Source organism: Candoia aspera, chromosome 1 (assembly GCF_035149785.1).
Source record: "Candoia aspera isolate rCanAsp1 chromosome 1, rCanAsp1.hap2, whole genome shotgun sequence".
Classification (NCBI taxonomy): domain Eukaryota; kingdom Metazoa; phylum Chordata; class Lepidosauria; order Squamata; family Boidae; genus Candoia; species Candoia aspera.
Window position 1 is genome coordinate 101,371,796 of NC_086153.1, and position 14,242 is coordinate 101,386,037.

At 41.4% G+C, this 14,242-nt stretch overlaps 1 protein-coding gene across 1 annotated transcript; it reads left to right on the forward strand.

Annotated features, from left to right (window-relative positions):
* The first annotated feature begins 4,990 nt into the window (after positions 1-4,990).
* LOC134502450 (amine sulfotransferase-like) lies at positions 4,991-11,112 on the forward strand. The gene is made up of 6 exons (XM_063310811.1): positions 4,991-5,368; positions 5,797-6,005; positions 7,163-7,289; positions 9,537-9,631; positions 10,215-10,395; positions 10,823-11,112. The coding sequence occupies exons 1-6, from the start codon at positions 5,227-5,229 to the stop codon at positions 10,978-10,980; spliced, it is 912 nt and encodes a 303-aa protein (XP_063166881.1). The 5' UTR covers positions 4,991-5,226; the 3' UTR covers positions 10,981-11,112.
* The last annotated feature ends 3,130 nt before the right edge of the window (positions 11,113-14,242 follow it).

The following is a 14,242-nucleotide window of genomic DNA, read 5'->3' on the forward strand; positions in this document are numbered from 1 at the left end:
ATGAGCAAAAGCGCGCCAAATACAAACTAAAAACCCTCGCTTCAAAACCAGCCCCGCCCTTCCTCCCTCCTAGCAACCACCCCCTCCCAGGTGTTAGCAACCGTCACCCACATCGGCCTGAGAAAGCAACCTTGAACAGAGTCAGTAACCCAAACATACATTCCACAGTTGCAGTAAGAAGATTACAGCCTGGCACGGCTGGAAATTTCCAACCCGCAAACACGGGTTAGAAAAGTGACATGCGAAACGTTACGATGTTACAGAACATTGAAACGATGAACATGACAGTGGGATAAATTACAGCTATCATTGTTGGGATGGATTTCGATGATTAAGATGAATTATCTACCTAACCTAAGGGGAAATAACCAGGGAAGGCTCTAGGGCGGGGCTAGTCTGAACCTCTTTGTCTTCCCACACTCCATCCCTGGACTGTGTTTTATCTTGCCATCCTCCTTGGAATGTGCTCCCGCCTTCCTGAGAACCAGCAGTATTACTGAAATCCACCACATCACCTCCCCCTTCAGAGACACGTTCCATAACAGTATGGCACATCTAACAAAATGATTTTTAAAATCCTTGTTAACTTTAACTTTATCATACCACAAGTAGGCATGCCACCCAAATCTGAAGTCATGTCCCTCCAATGACAATAATTACATATTCTTCAAAGTCACCCATTCCTTCATCCAAAGCATACAACAAGCATCAAAATACAATTTCAAATCAGGTAGTCCTAACTGTCCCCCACTCCACTCTTTAGCATCTTGTAACAATTTATACTTAATTCTTGGTTTCTTCCCTCGCCATATAAATTTAGATATATCCTTTTGCCATTGTTAAAATGGTATTTCCATTGTCAAAATTGGTATTGTCTGAAATAGAAACAACATGCTAGGTAAATCATTTGCCTTAATCACCAAAATCCATCACAACAATAATAGTTGAAATTTATCCCACCTTGATAGGTCTTTTTTTACTTCATTCCAGGCTTTAACATAATTATTCCTAAACAACATAAATTTCATACTTGACAATATAACTGTCAAGTATTTAACCTTCTTTTCAGTTTTGAAACCAGTCTTGCTCATCAGTATCTTTTGATTTTGTACAGTCATATTTTTAACCAACATCTTTCTTTATTGCTTTTTATTTTAAAACCAGCTTAAAAAGTCTTTCAATTTCTTCATCAAGTACTTAATATCATTCAAGATGATTGTGAAGTCAAAATTAAGTCGTCAGCAAAAGCCCTCAATTTATAGACTTCTTTTTTAACCTTCAAATCCTTTATCTTTTCGTCTTGTCCAATAACTCTATTTAACATTTCCAAAACTAAAATAAAAAGTAAAGGGGATGGGGATACTCCATCTTGTCCTTTTCTATATCTCACATGGTTTAGTTAAATCACCATTAACAATAATACATGCCTGTTGAGCTGTATATATTGACTTAAATGCAGTGTTCAGATATTTAAGAAAGGCTGATCTTTAGTCAATCATTGTGTCAGCAGTGCTTCTGCATTTCAAAAAATAGCTAATAGCAAGGTAGGTCTATATCTAAGGGGCCCATCAGGGGATGACTATGGCATATAGAAAATTGTTAAAAAGTATGAAAGAAGTGTTGTGTGTCTGGATGTGGGAAATGTGGAAAAGAATGCTTGGTGGGATAAAATATGGAAGAATCAGTGGAAGAAACCAAACCCATATAAGAGAACTGTTGCTGCCAAAAATGAGAATGAAAGGTTTTTCGTAAATGAAGTTGAAATCAGCTTGGCTGCCTAAGAAGGAGGCCATTCCAGGCCAAGATGCCACAACAGAGAAGGCCCTTTCCCACATCCTCACATAACACTTCTCCCCACCTTGGGTGACTGACGCTTCCCCAAGCAAACTTTATGTTTGGGTAGGTACTTATTGGGAAAGGCATATACTCAAATAATAGGAACCTAAACATTAAGAGTCTTAAATGTTATTACCCAACCTTGAAGTCTGACTTAAGATACAGTTTATGTGATCTCTCAAGGATCTTTTGGATGACAGTTCTGCTGCCATATTCTGCATTTGCTATAATTTCTGAGTCATTGTGAAGGGCAGGCTCATGCAAAGAACATTGCTCTACTTCTAATGAGAGGCTGTCAGAACACGGAATGCTGCGGCCTTGTCACCCCTCCTCGGAAGAGTCACAGCTGCCAGACCAGGCCCAGAGAGAACTCCAGGCCACTAATGCCACTTGGGGCCTGAGTACCAGAGATGAATCTATACCATCTTCTCCTTCAGGGGGGAGGCAGTTCTATCCAGAACCCCAAATCTACTCAGTTCCTAGAACTGTGAGTTAATCCATAGTTCCCTGATCTTGACAAGGTCCATGAAGCTGATCTACTACAAGTATCTTGTTCAAGATGGGTGTATTTGCAATATGACAGTAATTCTCAAGTCCTTTCTGGTCCAGGGATGTTCTCATTTGCTCTTCCAAAGGGTAATGCTGTAAAATGCTTTTGGAAAAGCAAAGTAAGAAATCCCCTGAATAGTATTATAGAATAGAATGAGCCCTATTGATAAAAACCTCTGATATTGAAAATGGTGAAGAGTCCCTCAAGTTACTCCATGGATATATCCATGACGCTGGCAATAAAATGGAAGTGATTAGTCATGGTCTTCTGATCACTTATGGACTACATGTTTGGGCAACTGTTTCATCTGAACGGATGAAGTTTGCAGTGAGAGCTAAATATTTGCCAGCATCTATTTGAAGAAGTGAGCAATTGACTTACTTTGAACTCCTGCATAAAATTAGGCTTTACAAAATTCCTAACGCTTTACAATGATTAACCAGATGCACAGAACTCGGCTGTACCTGCAAAAAACAGTTACAGATCTTGGTGATATCCAAGCTGTCATCAGTGTCTACTCAAATCAAGATCATGCAGTTGAAGACTGTGGCACTGCACTGTGAAATTGTTCCTTGCAAAGCTTTAAACATATATTTTCCCATACATGTTACACAATAAATGCCACATCCCTCAAAAACCTACGGCTTTCACTTTCTATACATATATAAACGCCTGTATAAAACTAATTCTTCCTTTTGAAAATGTGTACAGTATTGCCTTAATATATAAAGAACGAAAAGAAGAATGGGACAGTAAGATCCAAAAACCTCACAAAAATAATCAGAACACGATAACAATAGCAGCACGCGTTAAAAATTGAAAAGTTACTCAACCCAATTTTAAAAATTTGACCACACAGAATAATACTGCTCAATCTCTTCATTACACTTAGAGAGTGCCCATTTATATGTGGAAAGGAAAAATATATGATCAATCTAAGATTGTAATCCAGGTTCAAACAATAACAATGCAGCAGTGAAAAAATTATTTTTTTGCTGCATCCCATACTTGGTAAATCCATAACTCTTCATATAATGATACATTCCAAATCCTTGGCATGTAATTCAGAAGTGTATTTGTATCTGTAAAACATACTGATTTAGAAAGGGCCCCTTCATTCATTTTACATTTCCAGGAGAATGAAGTTGACAGCCAATCTGTTTTCTGACATGCCAAATAAACATAAAAACATTTTCTTAATATTAAATATCATCTTAAGATCTGAAGCCATTAGTGGACAGAATCTTGCAAATATGAAAGTACAATTCCCCCCCTCCCGTCTCTTTTACAGCCCAAGAAACTAGGGAGGGTCTCTTCTGAGCCTCTTGCCCTGCCCATTATCCAGCTACAGGCTATCCCGTCTCTTATCTGACTGTCCCCTTGGCATCATCTCTTTGCCCAGGCTCCCAAGGTCTTTCCCACATACATCATCAACACCAATATCAGTTTTAATGGTCTGGTAATTTGTTATCATTTATTATTGTTTTCTTTAGTATGTTTTATTTTTTATTTATTTTATTTCATTATTTATTTAGTATTAGCATCAGTAAATGACCTAGGATCCTTTAAGTATTGAGGCAAGGATAAACCTCATCAATGAATTAATCAAGCTGTGTCACTATTTTGAGCAATCCAAATTCCTCTTATTGTGTCTTAATGTAAATCCTTAAACTTACTTAAAGAATAAACAGAATTTTGACTGCATTATTTGTGTAATGGAATGTGGGGATGACCTTGGGAGACGGGAAGAGCCACAGTCCAGACAACAGTCTGATAAATGAAATCTGAGTCTGAAGGAGAGGTGGGGGTAGAGAAAGCGTCTCAGAAGGGACCTTCCCTAGTTTTCTGGAGAGTAAAAGTAAGTGGAGACAGGGGGAAGAGATGTTTTCAGATTTGCAAGATTTTGTTACGGTAACTTTACTGTACCATAAAAGTAGTGTTAGTACTCATGGTTGGTGCTTCTTGTCTGGACTAACTCAAAAAGCTGACAATTTGCAACTCTCTGTTTCTCTATCATTCAAAAATGTTTGTTCATCCTCATTTTTGCCAGCAACAGTTCTCTTATATGGGTTTGTTTTCTTCCACAGCTTCCTCCATATCTTATCCCACCAAGCATGCTTTTCCACATTTCCCACATCCAGACAGACAACATTACTTTCATACGTTTTAACAATTTTCTATATGCCATCATCATCCCCAGATGGGCTGCCTAGACGTAAACCTCTAACACCTATCATGGGTTTGGTCCATCAAGGCTTTCAAATAATGCTTTTTAGTAAGACTGAAAGTTAGCTCTAGCTCTCTCGTTAATTAGCTTATTAATCATGTTCTACCTCACCCTTAGCTCTTTTTTGAAATAAACTTTTTTTGGAATGCAGAAGCACTGCTGACAATGATTGACTAAAGATCAGCCTTCCTTAAATATTTGAACACTCTATAGGAAAGCAAAAAATTAAGAAACCACTGTAAATAAGTTGGCTTGTAGATGTGAGGTGACTGACTGTCAGAGACTATATAAGGTAAGAAAAGAAAAAAGGAAAAAAAAGAATTGAAACTAGTACGTTCTTACTGTTCTAATTAAAAATTTCTGTTCTAAAGAGAACTATTAGATGCCAAGAACAGCAGCAGATTTACTCTTTGCAATGGGAACTTTCATGGTTGAAAATAGAATTCATGAAACAAATTAACTAATGAATTAGGGAAACTAATCTAATGATATATGTTGTTTTTCTTTATGCTGTCAGGAAGCATGATTTTTAAAGAACTGAATTAATACAGTATTGACCATAAATGTAGGAACTATCGTCAATTGCTCTATTATTATACCAACAGCTCAAGCAATGGAGCCACTAGATGAATTCATGTATAAATACAAAGGATTCCATTTCATAAGAGACCTGTCCTCACCTGAAAGTATAGATGCACTGGACAGTTTTGAAATCCGAGATGATGATGTATTCATAATCACATATCCTAAATCAGGTAAGTTCAAAGATGTTTTCCGAGGAAGAGTTAGCCTTATATCCAATGCTGTTATTCAAGGATTCAGTATTTTGGTTGCTGCAGCTGTGCTGTGCTGTAACAAGAGCTTAACATCTGGCATTTTATTAGAAGCTGGAAGTGTAAGTAAAATAAGGCTGCTAAATCTGCATTGTGCCCATTTTTATTTTACTTTACAGAGCAAATTTTCTCTCCAGGAGCAACTTCCAAAAGTCATTTCCTTGGAATAAACAGATGCTAATAATTAGGGTATATACTTAATCTAAATACTTTAGAAGAATCCATTGTCTTCATGTTTCTCTGAAATGTTTACTATCCTTCCTAATAGGAAAGTTTTCTTGGTGTAAGTTCAACATTCTCCAAATAATTATAGCACCGGGTGAATAAATTCAGTTATTTCTTCTTTGCAGGCACAATATGGACTCAGAATATTCTGAGCTTGATTTTTCATGAAGGTCATCGAGATGGAACTGAGAATATTACCCTGGCTGAAAGAGCACCATGGCTGGAGTATAATACCTTCCATGTAGATTATCGAAGTCGTCCATCACCTCGTCTCTTTTCTTCCCATCTGCCCTACTATTTGGTACCCAAAGGATTACAAAATGGAAGAGCGAAAGTAGGACCTATTTTGCTACACTGCGTGTATCCTGGGGTGGGGCGAGGGACTGCCTGTCTTCCATTCTTTTAGCTATGTATCTGAACAATGACAAGTAGGCAAGGAAAAACATACAGATAGTATATTGTTTGTATGCATTTGGCGGGTGCAAACAAGGTTTGAAGGGTGAGAAAAAGTACCCCAGACAAAACAGTGTTAACACCAGAATGTCATGCCTGGTGGAAATAGGTTAGGATCTGAGTTGAAGATCCATATATAGAGATGTTCAATTCTTAAACCTATTTTCCCAAACCAGTTGCAATCTTAATGTATCCAGAGGGTGCCAAGTTGAGTGCTTCCTTTAGCCATCAATCTGTTCCACAATTGCTACTCTGTCACTCATGCTGGACTACTGTAACAGCTTTACGTGGGACTGCCCCTGAAGAACATCCGGAATCTTCAGCTGGTGCAAAATGCATGGGACCAGGTTATTTGAAGGACCACATCTTCCCAATTACATCTACCCATCCCATCAGGTCCAGCAAGAGAGGCATGTTGGGCATCCCGTCAGTTTTGTCAGGCAGGACCTATGAGGAAAGCCTTTTCTGCCATGGGCCCTGCCATGTAAAAAATATCCTTCCCTCCGAGGTGAGGCTGGCCCCTATGCTGCCGGTCTTCCGGAAGGCCCTGAAAAAGGTTTGGCCAATGAGCTTGGGGGTCCCAAAATAGAGTGGATCCTTTTAGATGATTGTATGAGAGTTCACTGATGCACTCTCTGTATGCATTGCCACCATTCTCTGTTTTCTTTTTTTTAATCTTTTTCATTTTAATTGTGTTTTTAATGGTTTTTATATATTTTGTGTAATTATGCATGCCGACCAGAGTCACTGTGAGAGACGGGTGGCTATACAAATCTGATAGGTAAATATATAAATATATAATAAATAAATATATAGCTAGATAGGTTTCCTGGTCAGTTGACATTTTATCACATCAAGTAGAAATGGAGTACCCCCTGGCCTCCAGAATGCCCCTTAAGGCCAACCGAACCTCAGTGAAGACTTTCCCCTCGTCCCGTGTTTTTCCTGCTGCTTGAAGCTGAGAGCCATCCTTGCTTTCACTCCAGCTGGAGTCTCTGAAGATCATTTTTCAACTAGATATTATTATATCTCCTGCAGATTATTTATGTCTTTAGAAATCCAAAGGATGTCTTGGTCTCTGCCTATCATTTTGCCAAAATTGCACCCAAAATTGAAACACCAAAAGACTTTGATACGTTCTTGGAGAGGTTTCTGGCTGGCAAAGGTAAGAAGAGCTTGATCCTGATAAGGTAACGTCAGTTTTTGTCTTGGACAAGAGATAATGAATATATTTCAATCCACTTCCCACTAAGAACAAACAATCCACCTTCTCCCCAGAAGATAAGAATAATTATTCTCTATACTCATGCAGTAATTTGTGTCAACTCCACATGAACAGTTTATGGTGGGATGGATGGGTGGAGAAGAATACAGGATTCCTAGAACAACTCATGAGGTAAGAGTGGGTGGGAGAGGGCAAGAGAAGGCAGTTTATTAAAGAGAGAGAAAAGAAATACTAGGATTTATTTAATATGGAGGAGAAAAATGGAGAGAAGTAAGGGTAAGACTGGACAGCCCATGGGGCTGAGTAATGGGGACAGAAGGTGGAACGTGCCTTAGCCCTGATTCAGCACTGGCATCAGCCTCAGTTGCCGGGCTGAAGACAACACCCACCAGTGGCACCCACCGAAACTCACCCCTCCCAGCTGGGCTCAGTGCTCTGAGAAAGGACCCTTCAGCATGAGGCCGCAAGCAGGTGCTCAGAGGAGCTCCAGCCTAGCCATTTCCCCACTGCCAGAAAGGGGCTAGAAGAATTGGGGCCCATGCCCCATTCGGAGTGGACAAAGCATGATGCGTGCACTCTGGAGTAATTTGATATTTATTTAAGCAATTTATATGGCTGCCCATCTCAGATCAGTGACTCGGGGGAGGGTACCAAGTTAAAACCCACAATTAGAACCACAATACAAATACAGGTAGCCTTTGACTTATTCGTTTAGTGACTGTTCCAAGATAGGACAGCCCTAACAAAGTGAGTCGCAACTGGTTGAATCCGTCAAGGATTTACTACACTTGTGACGATCATAGCCTCCATGCGGTCGTGTGACCAAAATTCTGGTGCTTGGCAACCGGTGTGTATTTATGATGGTTGCAGCATCCTGGGGTCATGTGATCGCCACTTGTGACGTTCCTAGCTGTCTTCTGACAAGCAAAGTCAATGGAGGAAGCTGCATTTCCTGAAGAACTATGTGATTCAGTTAATGACCATGGTGATTCACTTCACAACCACTGCAATAAAGGCAATAAATTTGGGTGTGACTCTCTTAACAACCGCCGTGCTTAGTGACAGAGGTTCTGGTCCCAATTGTGGTCATAAGTCAAGGACTACCTGTAATAAGGGTCTAAGGTTGCAAAAAACCCAAATTCCACCTTCAGTAAAAACAGCCTCAGCTGCCATCCTCCTAGCCCAGACACCTGGGGGAATGGCCAGGTCTCTCTGTGGTGGCAAATTCCCCAGTGGAAGGCTTGCCTTAGGCCCCACCCCTTGCTGAGCTGTGCTTTGTTACAGTCAAGCATGCTGGATTGAGTCATGATGGACGCTACTTATCACAGGTGGTCTCCATCCCCCCCTTTACCCATAATGCCTTGCAGCCCCCTGCCTTCCAAGTATACTCTTTTCCTGTGGGTCCCTAGCCTGAAATATCTTGTTTGTTGGCTTGCTTTAAAATGGAATAAGTCTTCCGGCAAGTTGAACATCTTTAGAGTGTTGTAGCTGTTTCTCATACAAAGTTAGGACACCTACACTACAGATCCTTTCGGGTTACTCTTCCTTTAACGCAGGCTGATACCACATTGTCTGGGGCTTTAAAATCAGGATGTGATTGAGTTGGGAATGGATGGACAGAATCCAAAATTAACAAAAATCAATATTCATTTGAAAGCTAGAGAGTTATCCTTGTTTTTTTAAAAATAAAGTAGCTAAAGATCCAAATAAACCGTCTTGTTATGCATATATTTCAAGAAGGGTGTCTCTCTAACAGCGAGCTCATGAGGGGAGTGTTTAAGGGCTGGAAACAGAAGAGAGCTAACCAGAGTAAGCCTGATATTTGCAGAAGTATAAAAAATTAACCCAGATTGCCTAAAAAGATCCAAATAAGCAAAAGCAAAAGCAAAGCAAACAAAACAGCAGCGGCAACTTGACAAGTCGCCCCCTTTAACGGTGAGAGTATGCAACCACACCTTGTTACCGCCCCATTCCTGTCTGCCCTCTCCACAGTCAGTGTCGTTCGAGCGGCCCCTCAGTTGAGCTATCATGCTTTGCTCTGTAGGCCCACCAGGCCGTTCAGGATACGTGGAGGAAATTCAAGCATTAGGAATGTATCCCTGAGACAGACTGCGAGCTGGAACACTGAGCCAGGTGACGTTCAAGACTGCACTCATGTTTATGCCAGACTCATTTCTCTCCTATCAGGGGTTTGTAATTTGTGGCTAGACCATGTCGAAGGCTGGTACGCTCATAAGGGGGATTTCAGTATTCTCTTCCTTTCTTATGAAGACATGAAAAAGGTAAGCTGTGTCCCTGAGAAAATGAAAGGCACAAATAAAGGAGAGGGGAAAGCCGCTGGGCTCAAAAGAGATTGACTGAAGTCACCTGCAGCCCTCATTTTCAAGAGAGACCAGGGCATCTATTTAGCCTGGCTTTAGAACTGGCCATCCTCTGACGCAGCCAAGATTGCTAAGAATGTAGGATTCTGAATCTTAGGAAAATTGTGGCACATAAATATCCTCTGACCCATGAATGTTTCTCAACAACGTGCCTCTTGAAAATGTTTAGCCGCAGTCCTAAGGAAGCCTTTCTTTCTTTAATCGATACTGAATTGAATTGCTTCCTATGTCCCTATATAGTTTTTATTTTTAAAAAAAGAAATAGAAATTGCAAATTAATTAATCCCAGGGTAATATTGTTTTTTCACCAGGGAAAGAAAGAATTAAAGGTTGGGGGAGTGAGAGACAAAAGCAAAGCATTGATACGCAAGATTCGTATAAGGAAGTGATAATCCTTAGAATTCCCCAAAGACATCAGCAAAGTTTTCCATCTTTTCTCCATTGTTGTGGATGAGACCTAATATAAAGCTATATCAAATTGCAGGATCTGAGGAGTGCTGTACTGAAAATATGCAGCTTCCTCGGAAAAAAGCTAACTCAAAAGGAGCTGGATGATGTCGTGGACAAAGCTACATTTGATAACATGAAGGTGGATGCTAGAGCAAACTACACATTCATGACTCCTGGTATCGTAGATTGCAGCAAAGGGGCCTTTCTTCGCAAAGGTAAATCAGTAGGAATTCAAACTCTGGGGCTATGTGTGTGGAACATGCCAGGCTTCAGCTGACACCAGGATTACCACCTGCATCTGAAAGGCGCTTTCTAAAGTGGTATAAACTTGTGCTAACAACCTCTCTTTCTGCTATGTTCTAATGTTTTGCAAACCATTGTCCACTTTCTCAGGCTCTGAGAAGCCCACAGTGGGCAAGGTAATTGGACAGTGGAAACCACATCTGGAAGACTTCTGATCTTCGTCACTATTGCCCCCTCCTGAAGTCCTGAAATGTTACATACACACACTCCTACACATACCTAGTCACATACCAGTGTAAAACTGAACATTTTGGTGACAGGACAGGATGAGATTATTAGCCTCTAGTTCAATTAAAATACAAAAACTGTTGACATTTTTTAAAAACCACTGTTTACCAGGCACTGTTGGGGACTGGAAGAACATGCTGACTGTTGCACAGAATGAAAGGTTTGACCGAGTCTTTAAGGAGAGGATGGAAAAGCTGCCCTTCAAGTTCTGCTGGGACATTCATGAGGATTCTGAGCCTACTTTCGGCTCAGTGGAGGAAAACGTGTGATGTACCCCTTCAAATGGTTTGAATCAGAGAGCACCTTCCAAGAAGAGTCTTTGGATCACCCTGTAATGTGTAATTCTCAACTCTGCAGAGATCATAGAAAAAAGGACCATTAAATTCTGTGCTATTATTAAATATTATAGGGCATTTGTTTATTTATTTAGAAGATTCCTGTCCTGTCCTGACCCATGGGAATCTGAGACACACAGGTAAATCTTACATCTTTACTAAAAAGGTTTTCAAACAGAATTCTAATGGCAAAAAGGTTTGAACAAACAATCGTAGTCCCTCACGCTCAAAATATCCACCCCACAAAAACTCATCCAGCCTAAATCAGAGACAAGAGACAATTCAAATTGTAAGCAAGATACTAGAAGGTCAAAGAAATGTATGAGGGTCCATGGTCCCTACTTGAGAAGGCAGGCTAAGGAGTTGAAGAACTCAGTTGTGAGGTTATTCTACTGAGTTCTTCAACTCCTTAGCCTGCCTTCCAAGGGAGAGTTGTCACCAATGGATCTGTGAGGCGCAGGGCTCCCCTTATATAGGGATGGCGTGACCTGGCTTTGTTCCTTTGGTGGGGTGGGGTTCTTTCTGGCCCATAGTCTTGCTGAGTGCCTTTGTTCAGCCCCCCTTGCTTAGTGGTGAGCCCTTCCATTGGGAGGAGGTGTTAGCTCCGCCTCTTCGTCTTCTGAGGCGAGCCATAACTGCCTCTCCTGGTTGCTAGGCAATGCTGCTTTCCCTGCCTGTGACCCTCCCAGCTGAATCCTCTCAGGCTGAGGACCCTCCAGTCATGCCTCTTCATCTTCTGAGTCTGAGCTGGCCATGACAATTCCTATAGCTGCCCAGTGTGCATAATCAAAACTCTGGGTAGCGTATGTCAAATAAAGATCCACAAAAAAGACAATAGAACAATTTTTTTAAAAGACCATACAATACAAACAAAAAACCAAATCCAAAACCAACCTATCAACAACAGCCAGGCCCACCAATTATACTCTCCACCTCCCTGAAGACTGGCTTATATATATATCATCTTAGCTCAAGTCCTGAAGGGAAAGCTAAGTTTTTAAAGCTTTCCCAAAGGCTAAGAGAATTGGGGCCCTCCAAATTTCAGCAGTGGGTGGATGGGGTGGGGCAGGCACTGAAACAGAAAAGGCGTATCTCCTAGGCCTTATCAGATGACCTTGCCTCAAGGAGGAAACCTGAAATATGCCTATCCTATGAGAACATGCGGATCAGGCAGAAGTAATCAGAGACAGGTGATCCCACAAATAACCTGGTTCTGTGCTAATAACCTGGTCCTTTGTAGGTGGTAACTAGCACCTTGAATCTCCAGTTCAGTTTCAGATGGGCCCCAAACCCACAGCCATTCAGTCTTGCTAGGGTTGAGTCAAAGCCTGTTCCTCCAAATCTCAGCCTCCAGACATGGAAAAAGCAACTTGATGGCATCACCAGTCGGCCTGGGATGGTGATATATATACTGTAACTGAGCATTATCAACGTACTGATGATTCCTCACTCCATGCCAATGACTGACCTCATGCAGCGGCTTCATGTAAATGTTAAAAATGGGAAGAGAGCAGAACACTGAAGCTCCCCACACCAACCCTGACTGGAGCTAACCCTGGACGAAGGAGAACCACCAGAATACTATGCTTTCCATTCCCAGTCTATTGCTTCTGTTTTGGCTTGTCACTGAATGGTGATGTCCTTATTTCCAGAGTGTCTCAAGCAAAATTATTGATCAAATCCTCAGGTTTTGTTGCTCTTCTTTCAGAACATCACCAGCAGGTCAAGACAATGATGCAGGATGGACCTTGGAGAGGTGGTGAGTTGACAGGTGGCTGTCCTGCCTTTCATTGTCTGCCATTGTTACCTGGAGTTTTTAGGCTTCATTATTAGTTTTTAAGGAAAGGTGATATTGGCATTTCTCACATGGCAGTCTAGGCCTCTTTTCTAACTTTAGGAAAACATGTTTTTCTTCTGGGCCAAGGCCATTTCTTCTGGTATGTGAGAACTTGCCTTTTCAGATACCAAACAATAGGGAGCGTATTCTGAAAGTCCTTGAATACACTTGCAAGTTTTAAAAGATGCAAACCCCACCAGGCCTGCAACTAGGGTCTGTGTCACCCGGGGCAAACATGGATTCCACACCCGTTTTGGTGCCCCCTAGTGCCCATTTTGGCACCCCACCAGCACAGCGCCTGGGGCACATGCCCCAGTTGCTCCCCCCTAGTTGCGGCCCTGAACCCTGCCAGGAAAGGGATTGATGTAACTCATAAATTTGCTATTTGTGGAATGCTGTCTAATGTTTTCTATTGTTCAATTCTCACATGTAATCAGTGCCTCTTATTGTTTGATTACTTGCTGTATGATGTATCACATATACTGAATGTATGTATCATTTGTTTCTGCACCCTATAAAAGGTTATGACCCCCCTTAATAAAGGCTTTTTGCTTTTGCCTGAAATACTTTGTGATTCATGTTTTCAGGTAGGCAGAAAGCCACCTTTGCAAAGGTTAAGTTGTTTCTCTCCCAAATTCAGGGAATAGGTCTTCAGCTCCACGCCACTCAGAGTGCCTGAGTTTCTAGGCAACACCATGAGCAACAAAGTGAGACGGAATACCTGTCTGAACATGTCTCCTTTGCTGAACAGCTGTTTGTGGGCTTGCGGACGTAGTGAGTTTGGCAGGTGGGCTTTCCTGTTTTACTACAGACAGCAATCTATTTGCCAACTCCCTGGGTTGTTCAGCAGGCTTCTTTGGAGCAGGATCTGGCACTCTCAAAACTCTGCCCACCCACAAGCTGTGGGCAAGGAGTTCATGGGATCTGAAAGAGTCAGGATCCCCCACTTTACTCTTTTAAAACCCCGCGTCTAAGGAAGACAGGACCACAACAGCAGTTGGCAGCTCTGCTTGGCTTTTTCTGCCTACAGAAGACAAAAAAGAACAGTTCCTGTGCAGTGCTGATATCTTAATCCTGAACTATGTGGCTTGTTACAGTTTGGACTATTAGATTAGTCCAATTAGTTGGCCCAGTAAGAGAACTGCACTATGACATTAGTATCATTCCCTACCTCCACACAGATTTAGACTGAGGGCCTGAAGATAATCTTAGCAATGTTCCTGGGGAAAACGTAAACTTTAGGATGGGGCAGAAGAAAAGATTTCACAGAACCTGTGCGTGAAAAAGGAAGTCTTCGTGTGGACCACCCGTTTGTTAGTTTGTCATATTATGGGGGCTTGCGTGTTGCTATGATGCTGG